We start from the raw sequence: 21,803 nt of genomic DNA on the forward strand, positions 1-21,803 counted from the left end.
CTCAGAACCTGGAGCCTGCTTGGGATTCTGGTCTCCCTGTCTCCCTGCTCCTCCCCTGCTCACACACGCACACACACACACACACACACACACACTTTCTCTGTCTCTCAAGCATAAAAAAATTTTTTTTAAATGCTCAAACAATAGGTCTATTTTTCTCATAGAACAAGGATTTTGGAGGTGGACGTTATTGGTGTTGGCACAGTGCCTTAAGATTAGAATCTCAGTAAACAGATGAACACAGGGGAAAGGAGGGAAAAAATAAGATAAAAACAGGGAGACAAACCATAAGAGACTCTTAAATACAGAGAACACACTGAGGGGGGATGGGGGTGGGGGGATGGGCTAGATGGGTGATGAGCATCAGGAGGGCACTTGTCGGGATGAGCAGTGGGTGTTATAGGTAGGGGATGAGTCACTGGGTTCTACTCCTGAAACCATTGTTACACTATATGTTAACTAACTTGGATCTAAATGAAAAAAGATTAGGATCTCAGTGATTCCATTGGCTTTCCCTCAAAAGCTCAAGATGGCGGCAGTTCCATGCCTCACACACTCACACAGCTGCACTCAGAGACCCAGGGCAGATGCAGTCCTGGGGAGCAGAGTTTCCCTCCAGTGCCTCTCGAGGAGAGGAGTGCCTTCCCCAGAAGCCCTTCGCAGACGTGTTGTGTCTTGCTCGCTAGAACTTGCTTCATTGACTAATTCTAGGAGAAGGAAAGGCTGGGAAAGTGAGCACTAGGCTATTGGCAACGTTGGTAAAGAGAGAAGGGGGTTGGCAATGGCTTTGGGTGGCCACTCGTCACCTGCCCCCGTGCTTTGGGGACGCACAGTTTCTCATCATAGGGACGGGAAGACTAAGCCATGGAAAGAAAAAAGGGGCAAAAGGCTGCAGGCTCTAACTCCCGTTCGCAGTAGTCCATTCAATAAACACTCGCTGAGCACCTGAGTAGCCCCTCCCCACCAACCATGCACTGAGGTTGCAGAGGTGAACAAAAGAGACTGGGGCTCTGTCCTCTGGGAGCTTGCTAGGACGCGGTGGCCATCTTGTGACTGTGTGTAGAAGCTGTCACTTACTGCATACCCACCATGCACACTGTACACATTAAATAGAAGTCACTTAAGACAACAGGTCTGGCCCCATATTACATTGCAAACAGGGCGAGAGGGGTTGTGAAACTTGCCTAGAGCTCATAGGCTATGGAGTCAGATTTGACTCCAAAAAAAAATAACAAAACATTCTGTGCCAGTGATAGACGTATGACCTATCAGAGCTGTTTGCTCTTCTTAAATTAAGTTGTCATTAAAGGATTCCAGCTAGATCATTTTCAGAATGGCCTTTAAGACTCTATTGATTCTGTCAAACTCACTTTGGGCTGTGAGCGTGTGTGTGTGTGTGTGTGTGTGTGTGTGTGTGTGTGTGTGTGAGATTGAAATTAACTGTTTCAAGCCTGATTGAAATTAACTGTTACTTCCTTAGTGATATCTGCTATTAAAAAAAATCCTTGCTGAGGGGCTCCTGCCTGGCTCAGTTGGAAGAGCATGTGACTCTTGATCTCGGGGTTGATCTCTTCAAGCCCCGTGTTGGGTGTAAAGATTACTTAAATAAATAAACTTAAAAAAAAAATACTGGTATGCCTGGGTGGCTCAGTCAGTTAAGCATCCGACTCTTGATTTCGGCTCAGGTCATGATCTCCTGGTTTGTGGGAGTCCTGCGTTGGGCTCTGCTCTGACAGTGTGGAGCCTGCTTGGGATTCCTCTCTCTCTCTCTCTCTTTCAAAAATAAAAAAATAAACATTAAAAAAATAAATTAAAAAATACTTGCTGAGCCAGCTGTACCCTGGGGATAATGCTGTCTTTTCTCACAGTGGTTTATTAGCACAAACCTTTATACCCTCGGCCATTTCAAACCTTCCTTTATATTTGTGTTCACAGCGCGGCTTCCAACTTGAGATCAGTGCTTTGCTAATTGTGGGTGCCCACATTGATTTTTGCAGGAGTGTTCCAGGCCTGAACTATTTCTGGTAACGTGTGGGCTGCCTCATCTCTGTCCTTGGGTGATCCCCTTTGGAGAAGGGAGAGCAGTACCTCCTTGCAAGTTAAAATTTATTCTCCCGCCTTTTAACACAGTGACAGAAACTTGGACTCGCTCCAGACTTGACCAAGAGCCTGAGCTGCATGTAAATGACCACAGATGGCCCTTGCGAGGATGACCATGACTCCTCTGTAGACCGTGCATTCCAAACAAGTCGGCAGAGGGTGGTCTGGGTCGTACCGACGAGAGCCGCAGTGCAGAGGCTCTCTGCCGACCAAGTAACGGATGTGGAAGGCGTTCACTGTGTTGTCCAGAGAAGCACGCCTGCCTGCGATCTGTTAGGCAGGAGAGGAAGACGACTTTGTTCAGGGGGGTAAACCAGATGGCCTAATTTGTCTTTTCACATTCTTTTTTCCCAACCAGGTTCCCGTTGTTTACGGCCGTGTATCAGATCTGCTACGAAGGCAAACCCGTGCAAGAGATGTTGTCTTGTCTCCAGAGCCATCCAGAGCACGTATAAAGTGGCTCGTGCGGTGTGCAGGGGACCGTGCTGCCTTTCTTGATCAGTCTTTTTCGTTCAAATGGAAACTGGGACTTGGCAATACGACGTTCGCTTGACCCTAATCCCATCATGAGTGTGTGTATGAATTTTTACCGGTTGGTGTTTGAATTGCCAGAAGCAGTTCGCTGGCTAAGATGTGTTGGGCAACAACTAGACACATGTGTGAACGTGCGTGTCTGTGTTCATTTCTCATGCCGTGGATGTTTCTATGAACCAAAATTAAAGGTCCTTTTTAAAAATTACTTTTGAAAATTTCCCACCGTGGTAGCTTTGCAGATGGGAACTATCTCAGCTAAATTTTTTTACATTGTATCCATATGCATTTGAGTGAAGGGATTTTTTTTTTTCCTCATCATCTTGATGTTAAGACCGAACCAGCATTAACATGGTAGAATGGAGGAGTGAGCGTGTTTGATGCTTTTTGTTAGGCAGACCTTTGTGCAAACATTTCCTCTAAGCCTCACAGATCCACTGAGAGGGGGCTTCTGTTACTCGTCTTTTGAGTTGCAGTCCTGTGCCCTGGTCACCTGGCGAGTGGGGGCCGAGCTGGGAGTCAAGTCCAGCGTCCCCCCCACCCCAGCAAGGTGCCCAGACCTCAGGCATCACCGGGCTGGAAGACCTGCAGCTAATTGGTTGTGGCAGATGCCATGTGCAGCCTTTGCTGAGATTCTAGCAGGGCTTTCTGCCGCTGACATTTGCGTGGGGCATCGTCTAGATGCATGCCACTCAAAGCGCGGTCCTCATTCCATCAGCTTCACTTGGAGCCTCTTAGAAATGCAGGTTCCCAGGCCCCACCCCAGGCACTGAAGCGGGGTAAGGTATCTATGCTTCAGTCTGCCTTCCATGTGTTTCTGATGCTCACTACAGTTTGAGAACCACTACTTGAGAAATCCTACCCAGATGGGCACTTCTCAAACCATGCTCCACGGGAAATGAGCGTCCTGGGATCGCGGGTTGTTCAGGTGTTCCCTGGCAAGGTCAAGTGTGTTTGGGGAAAGCTGCCCGTGCACATCCCTCTTGAAGGTGGACAGTGCCTGTCAGTGTGTCAGCGGAACTTCTCTAAACCGGCAGGTCTCGAACACATTCGAGACTATGGAGGTGTTTTTGGCAAAGAAACTTGCCAAGTTTTCAAGGGAACGCTGTTCGAGGCTGAGGTGACCTGAGGACAGCTCCAGTATACCCTTCACTCCCTGCAAAAGTTAGGATGAATAGCCACCTACCTGTGGTGGTGTTAGCCCCGAGCTTTTACAGTTCAGGCCTGCCGTGACTCTTGGATGAAGCTTTATTTAAGGTGACACTGTCAGTACAACAGGTAGATGTCAACCTCGCTGAAACGCACATTATGTCAAATAAGTGCTTTTAATTCTAGAATTAGAATGGGAATCACTGTATCTTCTCAAATGAGACTGATTTCAGGATAGCATTATAGTTACCTTACATAGCACTTGGTAAGTGTTAAGGGAACATATGAATGTCACTTATATATTCATGGATTTTCAGTCACTTTGTAGGATTTTGACTTTTTTTTTTGTTCTTTCAGTTTGGGGCTTTTTCCCTTCTATACCTGAAATGACCGTAGGATAGATTTTTGTGGGAATTTTAAAAACTCAATCCAAAACATTTTGGGGGGCATTTTAAATCCCTGTACACAGAAGTATATGAAAGCACACAAAATCTACAAATTTTATTGATTTTAGTGCCACTGTTAAGTCAATCAATTATTGCTTGTCTCATGATTACTCTTTTTTAAAATTTGTACATAGGTAACAAAGAGTTACTTTTTAAGATACGTAAAGGGCTGTAAGCTAATCATGGTGTCTATTAAGTAGGATAATTAGATGTGAGGAGTTAGGATTTTGTCTTACGTATATTCTCATCTGCATTCGGCTTCCTAATCTGGGTTTTGTACTTGATGGTTTTTTTCTTTACGAATGTTCTCTCACTGATCTGAAGTCTGCCGACTGTACCTCTTGAACATACTTACAATATTCTGCACATTATGGAAAAAGACAAATTTTATAAGTTTGTGCTCTGCTAACTGTAGATATTTATTACTCTACGAGTTATCTATTTTTGTAACCACCTGTGGTCCATCATTTATTTTAATTCTCATTTCTTACTAATTATGGTAATAGGGAGGGAGACATCTAGAAGAAAAGCTTAATTTGTTCAGCCAATCTGTGAATGTAAAAACTACACTGTTGCCTTGCTATAATCCAGCCTACTATCACGTGGGACAAATATCTGTCTTGAAATCCATCCTAGCAGGTGGAGTTCAGCTAAACTGGTTTATCATTCAGCTCGTAACTAAAACCTGGCCCCATGGCATCGGCCCGCGGAGGGATGAGGCGCCCGTGTACAGAGGGATCTTTCGTTTTTCCACCACTTCTAATCCGAGAGCCTTTTACTTACGTGCATACTGTATCTGTTTACAGACTGTAGGTGGATATAATTTAAAAGCTTGATTTAATAAACATTTAATGACCCAACCTGTGCTGCTGGCCCTTTTTTAAAAAATTGGCTTAGTTAAGAGTTTTATTTATTTAGGTCAGCTCTTTTTTTTTTTCCTGAATTGTGTTGCATTAACAATAATAAAAGGGTAATTTCTAAAACGAAGTTCTCATCTCTAATCCTGCTCCTCAAACACATCTATTTCCATTTGCCTTTGTTCCTTCCCATTGCTTGGTGATATTTTTATATAATCATCATTGTAGGGTGGAGGCCTTCTAGTTCTAGCCGTGCAGTGGACTAATAAATTTGAAATCCCGCCCCCCCCCCACCACCTCAAATACCGACAAAAGCTAGGAATATATAACCAGCGTCCCTTTTATACGCAGGGCTGATCTCACTAGAATGTAAGGGAAATCCCCAGGAGGCTGAAATAATTAGGGACGGACAGCTAGAGCAGTAAGGTGGCTCTCTGACTTCCAGGGGAAGGAGTGGGGGTGCTCTCAGGTATCGAAGGGTTAGGGTTGTAAAGCTTAATGCTAGAACTACAGCCTTCCATGGGCTACACTGTCAGGGGAAGAAACTGGCTAAGAAAACCCATGCGTAGGCATAAACAAGGAAGGTGTTGCACGTGGAGAACAAGGTCTCTGCTGAAAACTTGTAACCGTGAGCCCAACACCACAGACGGGTTTGGGGTTTGAATTCTGATACCCAGGAAACCACAAGCAAAAAGAAAAACAATTGGAACATGGGCCCAGTCATGCCAGTTGGTAAGTGGCAGAACCGAATTCAAAACCAGCGCAAACACCCACTCTGGGTCCCAGCCGCACAGGCTTCGCATAAATAAGTCTCACTGCATATGCACTTTAAAAATTATAAAATAAGGGGTGCCTGGATGGCTCAGTTCATTGAGCATCTGACTTCAACTCAGGTCATGATCTCACAGTTCATGGGTTCGAGCCTCGCATTGGGCTCTGTGCTGTCAGCCTGCTATGAGTTCGGTGTCTCCGTCTCTCTCTGCCCCTGCCCCACTTGTTCTTTCTCTCTCTCTCTCTCTCTCTCTCTCTCTCTCAAAAATAAACAGTAAAAAAATAATACTAACAAGTGTTGGCCCGGGTGTAGAGAAAAGGGAACCCTCACGCACTGTTGGTGGGAAGGTAAATTGGTGCAGCCACAGTGTAGGGCTTTTGAAGAACCATGGAGGTTCCTCAAAAAATTAAAAATAAGAGTCACCACATGTTCCAATAATTCCACTACTGGGTATTCACCCTCCAAAAATGAAAACGCTAATTTGAAAAGATACACGCACTCCTATGTTTATTACAGCCTTGTTTACAAGAGCCAAGACATGGAAGCAACCTAGAGGTTCATTGGTACATGAATGGATAAAGAAATGTGGTATATGTGTATGGATGGACCCAGCGGGTATTATGCTAAGAAAAGACAAGTACCATGTAATTTCTGTTATATATGGAGACTAAAAAACAAAACAGAAAACCAGACTTCTAAATACAGAGAACAAACTGTTGGTTGCCAGAGGGAGGGGTGGGCGGGTGGGCAAAATAGGTGATGAGGATTGAGATGTACAGACTTCCAGTTATAAAATCAATAAGCCCCAAAGATTAAAAGTACAGCATAGGGAATATCGTCAATAATACTGTAATAACATTGGTGACAGATGGTGACTGCACTTAAAGAGTTACAAAATATCTCATTATGAGTGAAATTCAATAGATTTTCTTAAACAGAAGAATTAGATGCTCAAGGTTTCAGATAATTGAACAATATGGTAGACGCTCTGAACAGTAATTTTGAAAGTAAAAACATAAAAAGAGAAAGGAAATATTAAGGACAAATTACTACAGAAAAAAATAACTCCACTAAGCAGACTTGAAAACAAACCTATTAGAATGTGTAGAGATGAGGGGCGCCTGGGTGACTCAGTCGGTTAAGCGTCCGACTTCAGCTCAGGTCATGATCTCACGTTCCATGAGCTCGAGCCCCGCATCGGGCTCTGGGCTGATGGCTCAGAGCCTGGAGCCTGCTTCCGGTTCTGTGTCTCCCTCTCTCTCTGCCCCTCCCCCGTTGATGCTCTGTCTCTCTCTGTCTCAAAAAAAAGAATGTGTAGAGATGAATGTAATTTAAATGACATCACTGGACAGATTAAAGAGCAGATTTGGCAGGAACTAGAGATGGAATTAGCAAACTGTAAAAACAAACCTAAAGATGTGAACGGAAAGCAGCAAAGCAAATATTCAGGAACTTAGGAGATAAGTAGAGGATAAGAAGACCCAGCACATGTGTGATAGTTCACAAGAGAACGGCACAGTTTTTGAAAAAATAAAGGCTGAAATTTGTCCAGAATTAATTGTATGCCATCGAGTATGTGTAATTTTCCGTAATGCATTGCCATTATAATTTTACCACATAATCTTTGTAAATTTTTGTGACGGTATATAAAGTAAGTTGATGGTGAACTTATTTTTTTTTTTTTTTTGAGGAAATAGATTAGGAGACTCTAAGCATAATATTCTACCAATTTACTGAAGTTATAAGTGATTTGAGTTTCTGAAGTAAGCCATGTTACCTTTGGTTTGGACGGAAGGTCCAGTGGTACTGGAGCAAGTGGGAATGATATGTATGCAGTCTAGTTCAGGATCCCTTGTAAAAGTCCGCAAAAAGCAGGAAATCGTTAACATCAAAGGAGAAGAATCGTATGATCCTATCACTAGTTGCTTGCGACAGAGATAATTCTACATGTTCACTAAATTAATTATTTTGTGACGTACACGGTTAAAATATATTTCTCAGCAACCCAACAGTTTTAGGTGATTGAGTTCTGGCCACTGGCAAGAGGAAAGAAAAAAAATGCCACTTTTGGGGGTTGGTTATGTTGTTCGATTCTTTGTTCTTCTTGTGTGCTGATTGGTTATCAATTTCCAGGATGACCTGGAAGCTATATGTGGAAGATGATAGGGTGTCTTTCATCCTGGATCCTTCCATGGAGAATGTTCCCCCACCCTTGGTCCACATTGTATTATAACAGGTATAAAGATAAAAACTCACTGCCGTATTACACCCCTGAGATTTAGGAGCTATTTGTTAATAGCAGCTAGCATAACTTACCCTAAGATGTCGCTAAAAAGACGTTTGAGGAGGTAAGAGCCAGAGCTTGCAGAAATATCAAGAAATTTGGGAGAATTTATCCATTGGTCATTACAGCATCATGGTTAGTATCCATTTGGGCATCTTTTGTTTGGACACAAGATGCTGTGCAGGAATGTGGGTGGGTAAGCCTGTGGGTGTGTCTGTTCCTCTCCTCCACAGAAATAAACTAGCTCAGTCCAAGACTTGGGGTACGTAATCATCCCTCCTTCTCCAGAATCAATGCCAGCACGGTCCAGGATTTATAACATGCTCGTCTTTAACACTAGAGTGTCCTACTGCCCTTATTTATTTTTAAATATTTTTGAATTGGTATCACAGCCACTTAGTTCAAAAATAAAGTCTGTTGCCCATTTCCCAAGTAGCCACTGTTACTAGTTTCTAATATGCCCTTCTAGAATTTCATTTTACATAGGCAAATCTATATTTCTTTTCCCTTCCCCATTTTTCTACACAAAATAGGGTTTACTAAACACCTTGTTCTGCATCTTGCTTTTTTCGTATAACATTCTGTCTTCACAGTCTTTCACATCAGTTGCTTATTTTAAGCTGTGTTTTAAAAAAACTTTTTATTTTGGGGGGCCTGGGTGGCTCAGTCTGTTAAGTGTCCAACTTAGGCTCAGGTCATGATCTTGTAGTTCGTGGGTTCGAGCCCTGCATCAGGCTCTGTGCTGACAGCTCAGAGCTGGAGCCCATGTCGGATTCTGTCTCCCTTTCTCTCTGCCCCTCCCCCACTCAAATTCTGTCTCTCACTCTCTCTCTCAAAAATAAAATAAACATTAAAAAATTAAAAACATTTTATTTTGAAATAATTATAGATCCACAGGAAGTTGCAAAGGTAGTACAGAGAGATTCCATGTCCCCTTCACCTAATTTCCCTAAATATATCAACACGTAGTTTCGGAAACTGTAAATTAAAGTAATAGTAGCAAAGCACATTTAGCACTCTTCTAGTGTTTCGTATATATGAGTTTAATCCTGGAAATTTATCATCCCCCTATACAGAGGGGGAAACTGAGATACAAAGAGGCTAAAGGACTTGGCAAAATCACAGAGATCATCACTGACAAAGGCAGGATTTGAATTGAGGCAGCTTGGCTTAAGAGTTTGTGTTCCTAACACCCTACATCACCCCTTCTGAGCAATGGCTGTTCATGGGCAAAATCAAACAAGTCTTTCTGCAAACTTGCGTACACGTCCTATGTTCATGCACGTATGAGAGTTTAAAACGTAACACTGTTCTAAAACGTTTTTTTAGATTTTATTTTTAAGTAATCTCTTCACCCCAATGTGGGGCTCAAATGTACGAGATCAGGAGTCATACACTCTACCAACGGAACCACGCAGGCGCCCCTAAAACTTTCTTTTATAGTCTTAATATTGAAGAATATGACTCTCCCCTATCCTTTAAATATCTGCATCCTACTTTATTTATGACTATTTCATAATTGATTACAATGAATATTTAAGTGGTTTCCTCTATTTCTCTTATTACAATAATTGCTGCTGTAAACAGCCTCGCACATGAACCTCAGCTCACTTATATGAGTAAAATCTAAAGGATAAAGCCCTAAAACCGGAATTGCTGGCTCAGAGGTATGTGTGTTTTATGTTTTAATGAGCACTGCCAAATTAACCTTCAAAAGGGTGACTTCAATTCATGCTTCTGATCTCACTTTCTTTTCCTAATTACTCCTCTAACCTCCATTAGATCCCTCCATTAGGGATTCCCTTATAATAGAGGCCTAAAGCGAACCCATAAATCCAAAAAACATGAAATTTTGTATTTATCAAGAATTCAGAAGTCCTTCCTACCGGTTTCACTGTAGAAGGTAAAATTTGGTGTTCAAAACAGCAATTTTATTAAAGTAGCCGTCTTAACTAACAGTTGTGATAGTTGGTGGTACCAAAGGTTGATACAGGCACAGGATGGGCCATTAAGTTAGCCATTTACAAGCAATGTTGAAAGAAGAAATATTAATACAGTTTTTAAACACCACACATTCACTGTTTAAGCCAAACTCCGGAACGCTCTTGTGAAAAAACAAACTGAAAGGGGTTAAGACGCTTGTCTGAGGAAATTCCGGGTTCCAGGGAGCTATGACCCTCCTGTCCACTAGAGGTCACTCTTTGGGAAGGACTGTTCCTAGGCATTTGGAGCCTGCCAAAAAAAATGGCATCGTTCATTGTTCTTGGGACTTTTGGTCAAGTGTTTGGAAGGCCATGCATTTCTTTTTTTTTTTTTTTTAAATTTTTTTTTAATGTTTATTTTTGAGACAGAGAGAGACACAGCATGAGCAGGGAAGGGGCAGACAGAGAGGGAGACACAAAATGTGAGGCAGGCTCCAGGCTCTGAGCCGTCACCACAGAACCCGACGCGGGACTCGAACTCACGAACTGTGAGATCTTCACCTGAGCCGAAGTCGGACGCTTAACCGACTGAGCCACCCAGGTGCCCCAAGGCCATGCATTTCTTATGAACTAAGCCGAGTCTGTGCTAGGCAGTTGTCCAGTGTCTATGTTTCATTCCGACTTTTAACTCAAAACCGACCACAAATTTTTATGCACAGCGGTTTTGTCTACACCCTGGCCTTGTATCCACTTACACATCTGATTAGATTTTTTTGCTTCTGGATCTCTTTCCCTTCCAGGATGTTGGATACCCATTTATGTCTGTCTTTTAAAATTCCCGTCTTCTTCTCCCTCACGTTCTGATACCCACATTCTGACAAAAGCAAAAATATCTGCTTCCTGCTTTTTGTTTTCAGGAAAGACCCCAAGAACATACTTGGGGAAATATTTCTAAAAAATGCATCTTTCATGCTTTAAAGAAGTTTCAGCAAGGAGGGTGGTATATAAAGAAAAAAAAACCTCTTTGCGTCCTGATCTTCCCTCTGGTTTGCCTGTTACCTTTGGAGATGGCATAATTTTCATTTAGAGGCCGTTTTTTTCAGGAAGCTAGTGAAATTGAAGCACCAAGAACCCGTACTTGTACAGGTTCTTTCTATGGCCCTGTGTCTTTGTTTTCTTAAATTTGTATTCTTTTTTTCTTTCTTTTTTTTTTTTTAAGTTTATTTACTGACTTTGAGAGAGAGAGACAGAGAGAGAGAGAGAGAGAGAGAGAGCTGAAGGGGCAGAGAGAGAAGGAAAAAGAGAGAATCCCAACCCATCAGCACAGGGCCTGATATGGGGCTCAAACTCAAGAATCGAGAGATCATGACCTGAGCCAAAATCAAGAGTCAGACGTTTAGCCGAGTCACGAGGCACCCCTGTATGCTTCTTCTTAAAAAGAGATCACCTCTTGCCCCCCAAGTTGTGAAAGCTTCTGGCCCCATAAAACGGGTCCACCTCCCATATCAAGACTTTGGAGTCAGGTGGGGATTCAATTTCTAGACCTGTGTGACTTTGGACAAGTTGCTTCACCTCCCTAGGCTTCAATTTTCTTATCTATGAATAATGTCAGGTCTCTGGAGAAGTCAGAACACATGTACTTTGCTTTTCACAGTTCCCTGAGCACATTAAAGAACTTTAAGAGGAAAAGAATCTGGGGAGAAAAAGACAAATCCATATTTGGTTTGAATTGCTTAGGGCCTTCTGTGGAGAGATGCCTGGGTGCAAGAGAACATTCTGGACTATGGATCAAAAGGGAATGAGGAGCAGAGGTGCTGTTTGGGCGAGGCACTCATGAAGTCAGAGCGGATTAAGGAGGTATCTGTGAGATATGGAAGGAAGGGGAGGCCCAAGGCCCAGAAATAGCTAAATAACATAAGACTGGACAGAAGTTCATACTTTATTTCTTTGAGGAATTTACAAATCTCACACCCCATTACTGAGGGTTTACTCATTCAGGGGCCCGTCGTCATTTTCTTTCTAGCTTTATTGAGGTATAATTGACAAACAACGGTTGTGTGTATTTAGGTGTGAATGGGATGATTCTCTGTACGAATACATTGTGAAATGATTACCACAATCAAGCTAGTTAACTTATTCAGGATTTCATATAGCTGTTACCTTTTTATTGTAGTAATGGTGATGAAAGACCCTAAGATCTACTCTCTTAGCAAATTTCACCTATATAATAGAGTATTAGCAACTGTAGTCACCTGCTGCTGATCCCCAGAACTTAATCGTCTTGTCACTGAAAGTCTGTACACTTTTTAAAAATGCTTCTTTATTTTTGAGAGAGAGAGAAAGAAAGAGAGAGACAGAGTGTGAGCGGGGGAAGGGCAGAGAGAGAGAGAGAGGGAGACACAGAATCCAAAGCAGGCTCCAGGCTCCGAGCAGAGCCTGATGCGGGGCTCGAACTCACAAACACTGAGATCGTGACCTGAGCCGAAGTCAGACGCTGAACTGAGTCACTCAGGCGCCCCAGAAGGTCTGTACACTTTGACCAACATCTCCCCACTTGCCCCTCCCCTCAGGCCCTGACAACCACCATTCCACAGTCTGCTTCCATGACCTCGCCTTTTTCAGATTCCGCATATAAGTGAGATCATACAGTATTTGCCTTTCTGTTGGCTGAATCCACTTGGCATAATGTCCTCCAGGTTCATCCATGTTGTTGCCAATGGCAAGACTTCCTTCTTTTTATGGCTGAGTAATACTCCATTGTATATATACTACATCTTCTTCATCTGTCCATCCATTCACTGGCAGACAATTAGGTTGTTTCCACATCTCAGTATTGTGGATAATGCTACAATGAACATGGGGGTTGGGATACCGCTTCAAGATACTGATTACATTTCCTTTCAGATATATACCAAGAAGTGGGATTGCAGGATCATATGGTAGTTCTATTTTTATCTTTTTTGGTGGGGGGGGAACCTCCATGCTGTTTTTCATAGCAACTGTACATTCCCACCAACAGTGCACGAGGATTACCTTTTCTTCACAACCTCACCGACACATTCTCTCTCTTTTGTAATAGCCATACTAGTCTGCGAGAGGTGCATATCTCATTGTGCTATGCATTTCCTTGATGATTAGGGATGCTGAGCACCTTCTAATGGACACGTTGTGTCCCATTCTCTTTGGGTTCTGCGGTCAAAAAAAGTGTGAAAGCCATTGGGAGCCCGTTTAAAAATCGGTTGTGGCAAATGCCCGGAGTAATCACTTGAGGGCAGTCCTGCACAAGGGTTATTCAACCATCACTGAATCAAGGGGACACTAACTGAGGGCATATAATGTGCTAAGGGAGCTTGTAAGGACGGCACTGGCTGAGTCTGGGAAGTCAGGGAAGGCTTCCCTAAGGAGGTGACCCTTAAACTTGTATCAGGATGCTGTACAATTAAATAGGGGAGGGAGAAGTGTTCTAAGTAAAGAAACAGCATGTGCTAAGGCCCTGGGATGGCAGAGAGCCTAGTGAGTAAGAGACAAAAGGATAGTGTGGTAGCAGCTGAGACAGTGAGCGGGATATAGAGGGACATCAGGGTTGGAGCTAAACTTCTAGATTCTGTTAACATTTATTCAGAAGCTACTGTGTTCCAACCACTTTCCCATAACTTATGTCATTTCAGGGGACGTGGCATTAGATCAGTTTAAAGGCAGAGAGGCACAGCTACCACCAACCTCCTTTTTTCCAGCCTCCTCTCCTTCCCAGAGTGTCCCTTACTCCACTGGCCACTGAGTCTTACCTTTTTTCAGTGCATAGGTCAATTCTCTCCTTAGGTTGAATGTTACTGATCTTTTTTGCGCATGCTTTCTGTCTTCCGGACTAGACTCTATCTCCCTGAGCCAGAAGGTGCTGTGGATACCTCGGCGTGCAGCCCAGAGCTGATGTCTAGGGGGCGCTCTGTTCCCGTTGGTTTCTGCCTCACAATAATGTTGACGCCTCACACAAACACGCGGTGATGTGTAGATTTCCATCATGGCTCCAGTTCTGCAGCCCTCCCTGCATCCACGCCCTCAGCCGTGAGGCTTTACACGTGGATTCTATTTCCCACTCCCCGAATCAGTGCTTGGGCTTGTGACCCGCTTCACCGGTACAATGTGGCAAATGGTGGTGTGTCGGACCCAAGCAATATACGTATTTGTAAACCTGACTTTCTCCTGTACCTTTGCCCTATTTAGTCTCATTTCTATGGGATAATATGAATCATATTTTAAATATTTTTGTTACACAGAAGAGCTCAAATTCATTTATTTTTAACTGCAGTCTAATTCTCCATATACAAAAAAATAAACCCCAATAGAGTTATCCATTTCCCTACTGATGGTATGTGGGTCACTTGGAGTTTTTTACTAATACCGATAAAATGGGACAATGTTCCTATGCGTGCCTCCTGTATACATGGGTGAGACTTTCTCAAATGTATATGCTAGTAAGTCACGGGGTACACACGCTTCAAATTTGCTGAAGCATCAGTAAATCGTTTTCCAAATATTTTGAACCAATCTATTCTCCAACCAGCTATAATACCGGAGAATTCTCACTTCTCTGCATTTAGCATCAGTGTTGTCATACTGATTTTTGTAATTTCTTTGCCAATCTGATGGGGCTGAAATGGTATCTTATCGATATATTTTTTTAAAGATTTTATTTTTAAGTAATCTCTACATCCAACCTGGGACTCAGACTCACAACCCTGAGATCAAGAGTCACACACTCCACTGACTTAGCCAGTCAGGTGCCCCTATCTGGTTGAAATGTTAATGTAAGTTTCCCTGATTTCCAAAGAGGCTGGGCCTCTCTCCATGTGTATATTGGCCTCTCCTGTTTCCTCTTTTGTGAGTTATCTATGCATATCCTCTGTTTTCGTGTGGGGTTGTTTGCCTTTTTTTTTTTAATAGACTTGCTCCTACAAGTCTATTTGTAGATGGAGTAGTAGGAGTCTATTTGTATATGATTTTGTATGTTATACATATAAATATACATAAATATATCTATATAATATAAAGATGGCATATAAAGAATATAATGTGTATTGTATATGTAATATGTAAAGAATATGACATATTCTTATATGTTTGGTTCATTTTATGAACTGCAAAGATCTTATTTCAGTAACTTTTTTTTAAGTTTATCTAGTTATTTTGAGAGAGTGTGTGTGTGAGCAGGTAAGGGGCAAAGAGGAGGGGAGAGAGAAAATCCCAAGCAGGCTCTGCGCTGTCAGCACAGAGCCCAGTGCAAGGCCAAACTCACAAACCGTGAGATCATGATTTGGGCTGAAGTCAAGAGTCGGACGCTTAACCAATTGAGCCACCCAGGCGCCCCTTATTTCAGTAATTATTTAACAACTTGAATAAGATATAGTTCACATATCATACAATTCACGCATTTAAAGTGTATCATCCAATGGTTTTCCAGTAGTCAATTTGGGGACATTTTTATGACCTCAGGAAGAACCCCATGCCCTTTAGCTATTAAGCCCTTATTTCCACATCTCCCCAGCTGTAAGCCGGAGAGTTACTTTCTGTCTCTGTAAAAATGCCAATTCTGGACATTTCATGTAAACGGAATATAGACTATGTGGCCTTTTATAACTAATTTCTTTCAGTTAGCATAATCTTTTCGAGATCCATGTTGTAGAATATATCAGAACTTCGTTCCTTTTTATGACCGAATAATATTCCAAAACATAAGATCCTTTGTTTACTGATCTTTCAGCTGAAGTACCACTTACTGAAAAATGTAACCGAATATGCAAATTGTTCTTCTGATTTCATTTCGGCTTATCTGATCTGATTGCTTACCTCTGTCCTCCTCACACACATGACAAAGGAAAGTTTTTTGACCAAAACGATGAAAGGTTTATTACTGACTTTGAACTGTGCTTTATTGGTGAAAATCCTTGGTCCCATCCCCCTAGTTAGAGAAGCAGTTTCTAGGGACCCTTGTTGTCCTAAGTGTGGCCCCTGGACGGACAGCACCGCCTCCCCGGAAACTCTGTAGGAATGCGTCCTCTCCAGACCTTCCCAGACATGCCGGAATGAAACTCTGAAGTTTAAGGGGATCCCCAGGTGATTCATTTGCCCATTCAAGTCTGAAAAGTGTTGCTCTACACCACCATTTCTTCCCCTGGGTCCGAGTGGAAACCACCTGGAAGGCGGCTGAAGCAATGCCAATGACCTACCCGCTTTGCAGAGGTTCAGATTTCACTGGTCTAGAGTGGGTCCCGACTCCCGGGGTCATTCCACTGAGAAGCCAGGCCTGAGAAGCCCTGACCACACATACCCCTTAGGAGCAACCCCAGCTTGTTTCTGTAAACCACTTTAATTTAGGAATATTTATTCTATAAGCTTCAAGCCATCCAGATCGCAATTCTGCGGGCGCCTGGGTGGCTCAATCGGTTAAGCGTTTGACTCTTGATTTCGGCTCAGGTCATGATCTCACGTTTGTGGGATTGAGCCCCGCTTCAAGCTCTGCCCTGAGCATGGAGCCTGCTTGGGACTCTCTCTCTCTCTCTCTCTCTCTCTCTCTCTGTCCCCCTCCCTGCCCTTCCCCTGCTCATGCTCTTTCTCTCTCTCTCTAAAAAAAGAAAAAGACTGCAATTCTGTTTACCAAAACTGACTGGACGGCTCTCTGAGAAGGGTTCACATGACCCTTTGCTAAGGAATTGGAGCGTGACGGCCAGTTCCACCTTCTGCTCTCTGACCTCCCTCCCTGAGTGGATGTTCAAAGCTCTGTTGACAAAGATGGTCTCTGTTTCTAAGAAAACACAGCTGAGGCCCCTGCGAAGGGCATGCAGCCAATGACGCGCTACCTTTCTCGTGGCTCATTTTCAGCATTCTATTCATTTTCAGCAAGTTCAGTTTACGAACTTGCTCTGCAAGGAATGGCTACTACTCTTAGCAGCGTTTACCCATTAATGGCATCTCCCTTGCTCCTGCCGACGACAGATCAAATACAGTAAGAACAAACATCTCGGGGAGACACCAGGATGTATCTCTTTTTGAACAAACCCAATCCTGATGTTACTATCTTTGCAAAGGAAGCCGTGGCAGCCAACAGCAATAAGCAGACCTAGCTGCCTCCGCTCCCCTGACCTCCCCAGGGATTTTCCTCCGGCCACTGGCTTCCTAACGTGTGTCTCTGGCCCCTGCCGACCCATCGGGATCTTCTGGCAGTAGCTACAATACAATAGCCGTCTCACAGGCCACGGCGGGCACTGCGGCCCCACCTCGCGCGTCCACGGAGGGTTTTACCACGCGGCTGGGGGTTTGGCCGCGTCCCCCGGCCGCTCACAATCCTGCCCCACCTCCGTGTCGCGTCGTGTCACGGCCATGCCCCAGCCCTGTGGCCGAGGCCACTTCTCCCAGTTAAAGGAAACAGGAGGGAGGGGAGGGAAGGTATGTTTGACCTGTACATCCTGCCACTGTCCAAGTCACAGACACCCGTGGGAGGTCCTCTGAATCTCCTGTCTCTGCTCTTTTTTCAGCCACCTCCGCGTTCGTGCCACCTTGGCTCACTGAGAGGAGCGACTGCGAGAATCAAAGGCCCCCCCGAGGCTCCTGCAATCCACGCCAAGCGCGGACAGGCGTCAAATAGCCTCCCGGGTTCTCTGCACGGCTTGCTGAACTGCTGAGCTCTTTGCCTCGTGCATTCTCTCACACTGGGCCGGGGAGCCCCGCTCTGTCTTCCGGCTACCAAGTGCCAGATCTCCCGAGTCTGTCAGCGTTTCCTGATTCCAGCTCCGGGACAGTCCCTGTTACTGAGAGCAGACTCCTTGGGGGTGGGGCTTGGGGGGGGTGGTGCATCCAGTAGAGAGGTCTCCAGCCTGGGCAATTCAAGGTACGAGGCTCGGTTTGAGAGAGGACAGACCTTATGGGACCCGGCAGGTGAAAGCTCTTTCCATGGGGCCAGTTCTGCATCCGCGGAAGCCAGCAAAACCGGCCCAGAGGTGTGGCACCTGCCTGCCATCGGCAATTACTCCTGTTTTGAAATTTGCTAAGGACTTTTGCTGCATTTGCTGGTACGCTGCCTCTCTGATTACCTTACAGGCCGGCCCCGTGCGTGTCCGCACGCACACGGCCTTTGTACATAATAGCCTGTGCTCTAGATTTCGGCTCAGGTCATGATGTCACGGTTCGTAAGGTCGAGCCCCTCATGGGGCTCTGCGCTGAGTGTGGAGCCCGCTTGAGGTTCTGTCTCTGTCTCTCTCTGCCCCTCCCATGCTTGCTCTCTTTCTCTCTCTCTCTCTTAAAATAAACTTAAAAAAGAAAATATTCTTAAAAAAAAAAGTCGATGCTTAACCAACGGAGCCACCCAGGGGCCCCAAAACTGGTTTCATTCTTTAAAATTAGAACTCCAGTAAATAATTCAGTAGCCTGAATCCGATGTTCCTACTTCCTGGAGGTGGGAGCACGTACATGATGTTTACTGGTGATTTCCACAGAGGGGTGTTGAGCAATTCGAACAAGGTTTGTTTTCCTTCCAGAACAACCCACCACGACTTCTGAGAAGTCTCTGATGTCCTTTGCAATCTCCAGCCTGCACACGCTCTACTGACAAGGATTTGATGTGAACACCATTTTTCTTCCACTGTGGTGCTTGTATCTGTGGGAGAGTCTGTGTTCTTGTCAGTTCAGAGGGCTGACTTCTTTGTTGGTTCCTGTTACAGAACCTTCTCAAACAACAGCCTGAACAGTGTGTGTGTGTGTGTGTGTGTGTGTGTGAAAGAGAGACAGACACAGAGACAGACAGACAGACACAGAGAGAACACACAATAGTGCTTCATTTGTTCATTCTGCCTAAATTTCCAGGTTTTTCTGTCTCTCCCCCTGCCTCCCCTACATTATGTGATCTCTCTTGCTCTTCTTTTCTTCATTTCTAACCACCACATCTAGTCCCACTCGCCTTAACTGACCCTAATACAGAACATTACATATAATTCCAAATTAACTGAACCTTGTAAGTTTTAGTGTGCTGTTACTAAATGGCAGCAAAAAAGAGTAACTTCTCTTTTTTTCCATTAAAGAAGAAGTAACTAAAATGCTTTCTTTTTTCTCCAACTTTTTAATGCCATGTATATGGTTTTATTGTCAAAATCTGAATCACCCTATAGGATCCCACTTCTCTCATTTATATTAAATCAAGAGCATTTTCCCGTGGCATTAAAAGCATATTCACCTATTTGTAAGTTGATGGCATATTTTACTCTTTGTTTTTTTTCATTTTAGGATATACAACTTAATTACATCCATTGGTTGATTGCTGGTGCTGGAATTATAGGGTTTAAAGGGTATATTTTAAAAGCTCTCAATAAATATAACCAATTGCCACGCAGGTGGGACCACCTAGTTGGCATTGAAGAATATCTTTGAAAACACAAATCCATCCATTTAATAAGTGAGAATGGCATCTTGGTATTTTAATTTGCATTTCACTGATTACCAGTAAATTCAAGACTCAGAGATAATAGCATTTAGAAAAGGAAAGAAGTTTACTTGCAAGAAATCTGAGACACTCAGAAGGACCTGCTCATCAAATAGAAAACACAACAGGTCATTAAAGCCAAACACTGCAAAATTACCAATGTAATGGAATTTACAGTTGGTATGTTCGTGACTGAAAACCAGCACTTTTTCTTACGGGGCTATCATTTCTGCAAAAATTGTGGCCAGTCTTCAGACAGCAGCATTGCAAAAGTCAGGGATAAAGTTGTCTGCATTAAGCAGTCAGCAACTTACAGGAAATGCTCAGGCATGTTCATTTATTTGGAAGGCTGAAATTAGAGAAGGTTGAAGTATTTATTGACCCTTAACCATGGGACTTCATGGAGGCTCTATGTGTATAATGGATGTGCAGAAAAGATTATGTGTATCTTCTTTTGTAACTGCGTATTTGTGTCTTTTGCCCTATTTAATTTTTTAAAAATGTGTGTTTATTTAGAGAGAAAGCGGGGGAGGGGCAGAGAGACAGGGAGAGAGAAAATCCCAAGTAGGCTCCCCACTATCAGTGCAGAGTCTGACGCAGGGCTTGATTCCAGAACCAGGATCATGACCTGAGCTGAAATTGAGATTCAGATGCTTAACTGACTGAGTCACCCGGGCACCCCTGGTTTTATTGAGGTGCATTGTTTGCTTATTGAGTTTTATTTGGTATATGTTAAAAATCCATTGCCAGATATTGCCCCTCAAAATTTCTTGTATCATTTGACTTTTGACTTGGCTTACGGTATTCTTTTTTTTTTTTTCTTAATGTTTATTTATTTTTGAGAGAGAGAGAGAGAGACGGAGCGTGAGTGGGGGAGGGGCAGAGAGAGAGGGAGACAGAATCTGAAGCAGGGTCCAGACTCTGAGCTGTCAGCACAGAGACTGACATGACTGACTCAAACTCATGAACTATGAGATCATGACCTGAACTGAAGTTGGACGCTTAACCTACTGAGCCACCCAGGCGCCCCTATGGTATTTCTATTACAGCCAGCACTTATATTTCTAAGTAGTCACATCCATCAACTCTTTTCTTGATAATTCTGTTTTGGTACCATGCTTCGAAAGCCTTCCCCAGCTCTTTTAATATTGCTTATAGACATCCCACAGAACGGGAGAAAATATTTACAAATCATGTAACTGATAAGGGGCTAATACTCAGAATTTATAAAGAACTCCTCCAACTCAACAACAGAAAAAACAAACAACCTGATTAAAAAGTGGCCAAAGAACTTGAATAGACCCTTCTCCAAAGAAAAGATACAAACGGTCAATAAGCACATTTATTATAAAGATCCTCAACATCACTGATCATTAGAGAAATGCAATCCAAACCACAATACCACCTTCTATCCATTAGGATGGCTATGGAAGAAAGGAAGAAAGGAAGGAAGAAAGAAAGAAAGAAAGAAAGAAAGAAAGAAAGAAAGAAGAAAGAAAGAGGAAGGAAGGAAGGAAGGAAGGAAGGAAGGAAGGAAGGAAGGAAACAACAAATGTTAGTGATGATGTACAGAAATTGGAGGCCTTGTGCATTGCTACTGAGAATGTAAAACAGTGCAACTGCCTTTGAAAACTGTATAATACAGTGATTCCTTGGCAAAAATAGAGTTACCACAGGATCCAACAATTCCACCCCCCCAAAAAAATTGAAATCAAGGACCCAAACAGATATTTGCACACCCACGTTCATAGCGGCATTATTCACAACAGTGAAAAGGTGGAAGCAACCTAAGCGTCCGTCAATGGGCGGCTGGATACACAAAATGTGGTTTATGCATACAATGGAATATTCTTCAGCCTTAGAAAGTCGGGCGATTATGACACATCTGTAACATGGATGAACCTTAAAGACATTATGCTAAGTGAAATGAGCCCCACATAAACGGGCAAATACTGTATGTTTTCACTTACTTGAGGTGCCTAGAGCAATAAAAATCAGAGACAGAAGGGAGAATGGTGGTTGCCTGGGGCTGAGGCGGGGAAGATGGGGAGTTGCCTAATGGATACAGGGTTTCAGGGTAGCGAAATGAAAAAGTTCTGGAGATGGAGGGTGGCGATGGGGCTGTATAACAGGAATGCACATAATGGCAGTGAAACGTATGCTTAAAATGGTTAATTTTATGTTGTGTATATTTTACCACAATTTAAAAAATACATCGCTTAAATTTTCTCATAATACTTTTAATAGTGCTGTGGGTTTATAATTGTGCTGTGGGT

The 21,803-nt window shown here is 43.3% G+C and overlaps 1 protein-coding gene across 1 annotated transcript in view; it reads left to right on the forward strand.

Annotated features, from left to right (window-relative positions):
* Positions 1 to 5,086, forward strand: part of GPD1L (glycerol-3-phosphate dehydrogenase 1 like) — a 57,070-nt gene extending 51,984 nt beyond the window's left edge. The window contains exon 8 of the mRNA XM_027040847.2: positions 2,459 to 5,086. Within this exon, the coding sequence (XP_026896648.1) occupies positions 2,459 to 2,555 (97 nt within the window). The 3' untranslated portion in view covers positions 2,556 to 5,086. The remainder of the gene's footprint in view (positions 1 to 2,458) is intronic.
* Positions 5,087 to 21,803: the final 16,717 nt, after the last annotated feature.

The sequence above is a fragment of the Acinonyx jubatus genome, chromosome C2 (genome assembly GCF_027475565.1).
Source record: "Acinonyx jubatus isolate Ajub_Pintada_27869175 chromosome C2, VMU_Ajub_asm_v1.0, whole genome shotgun sequence".
NCBI classification, from domain to species: Eukaryota; Metazoa; Chordata; class Mammalia; order Carnivora; family Felidae; genus Acinonyx; species Acinonyx jubatus.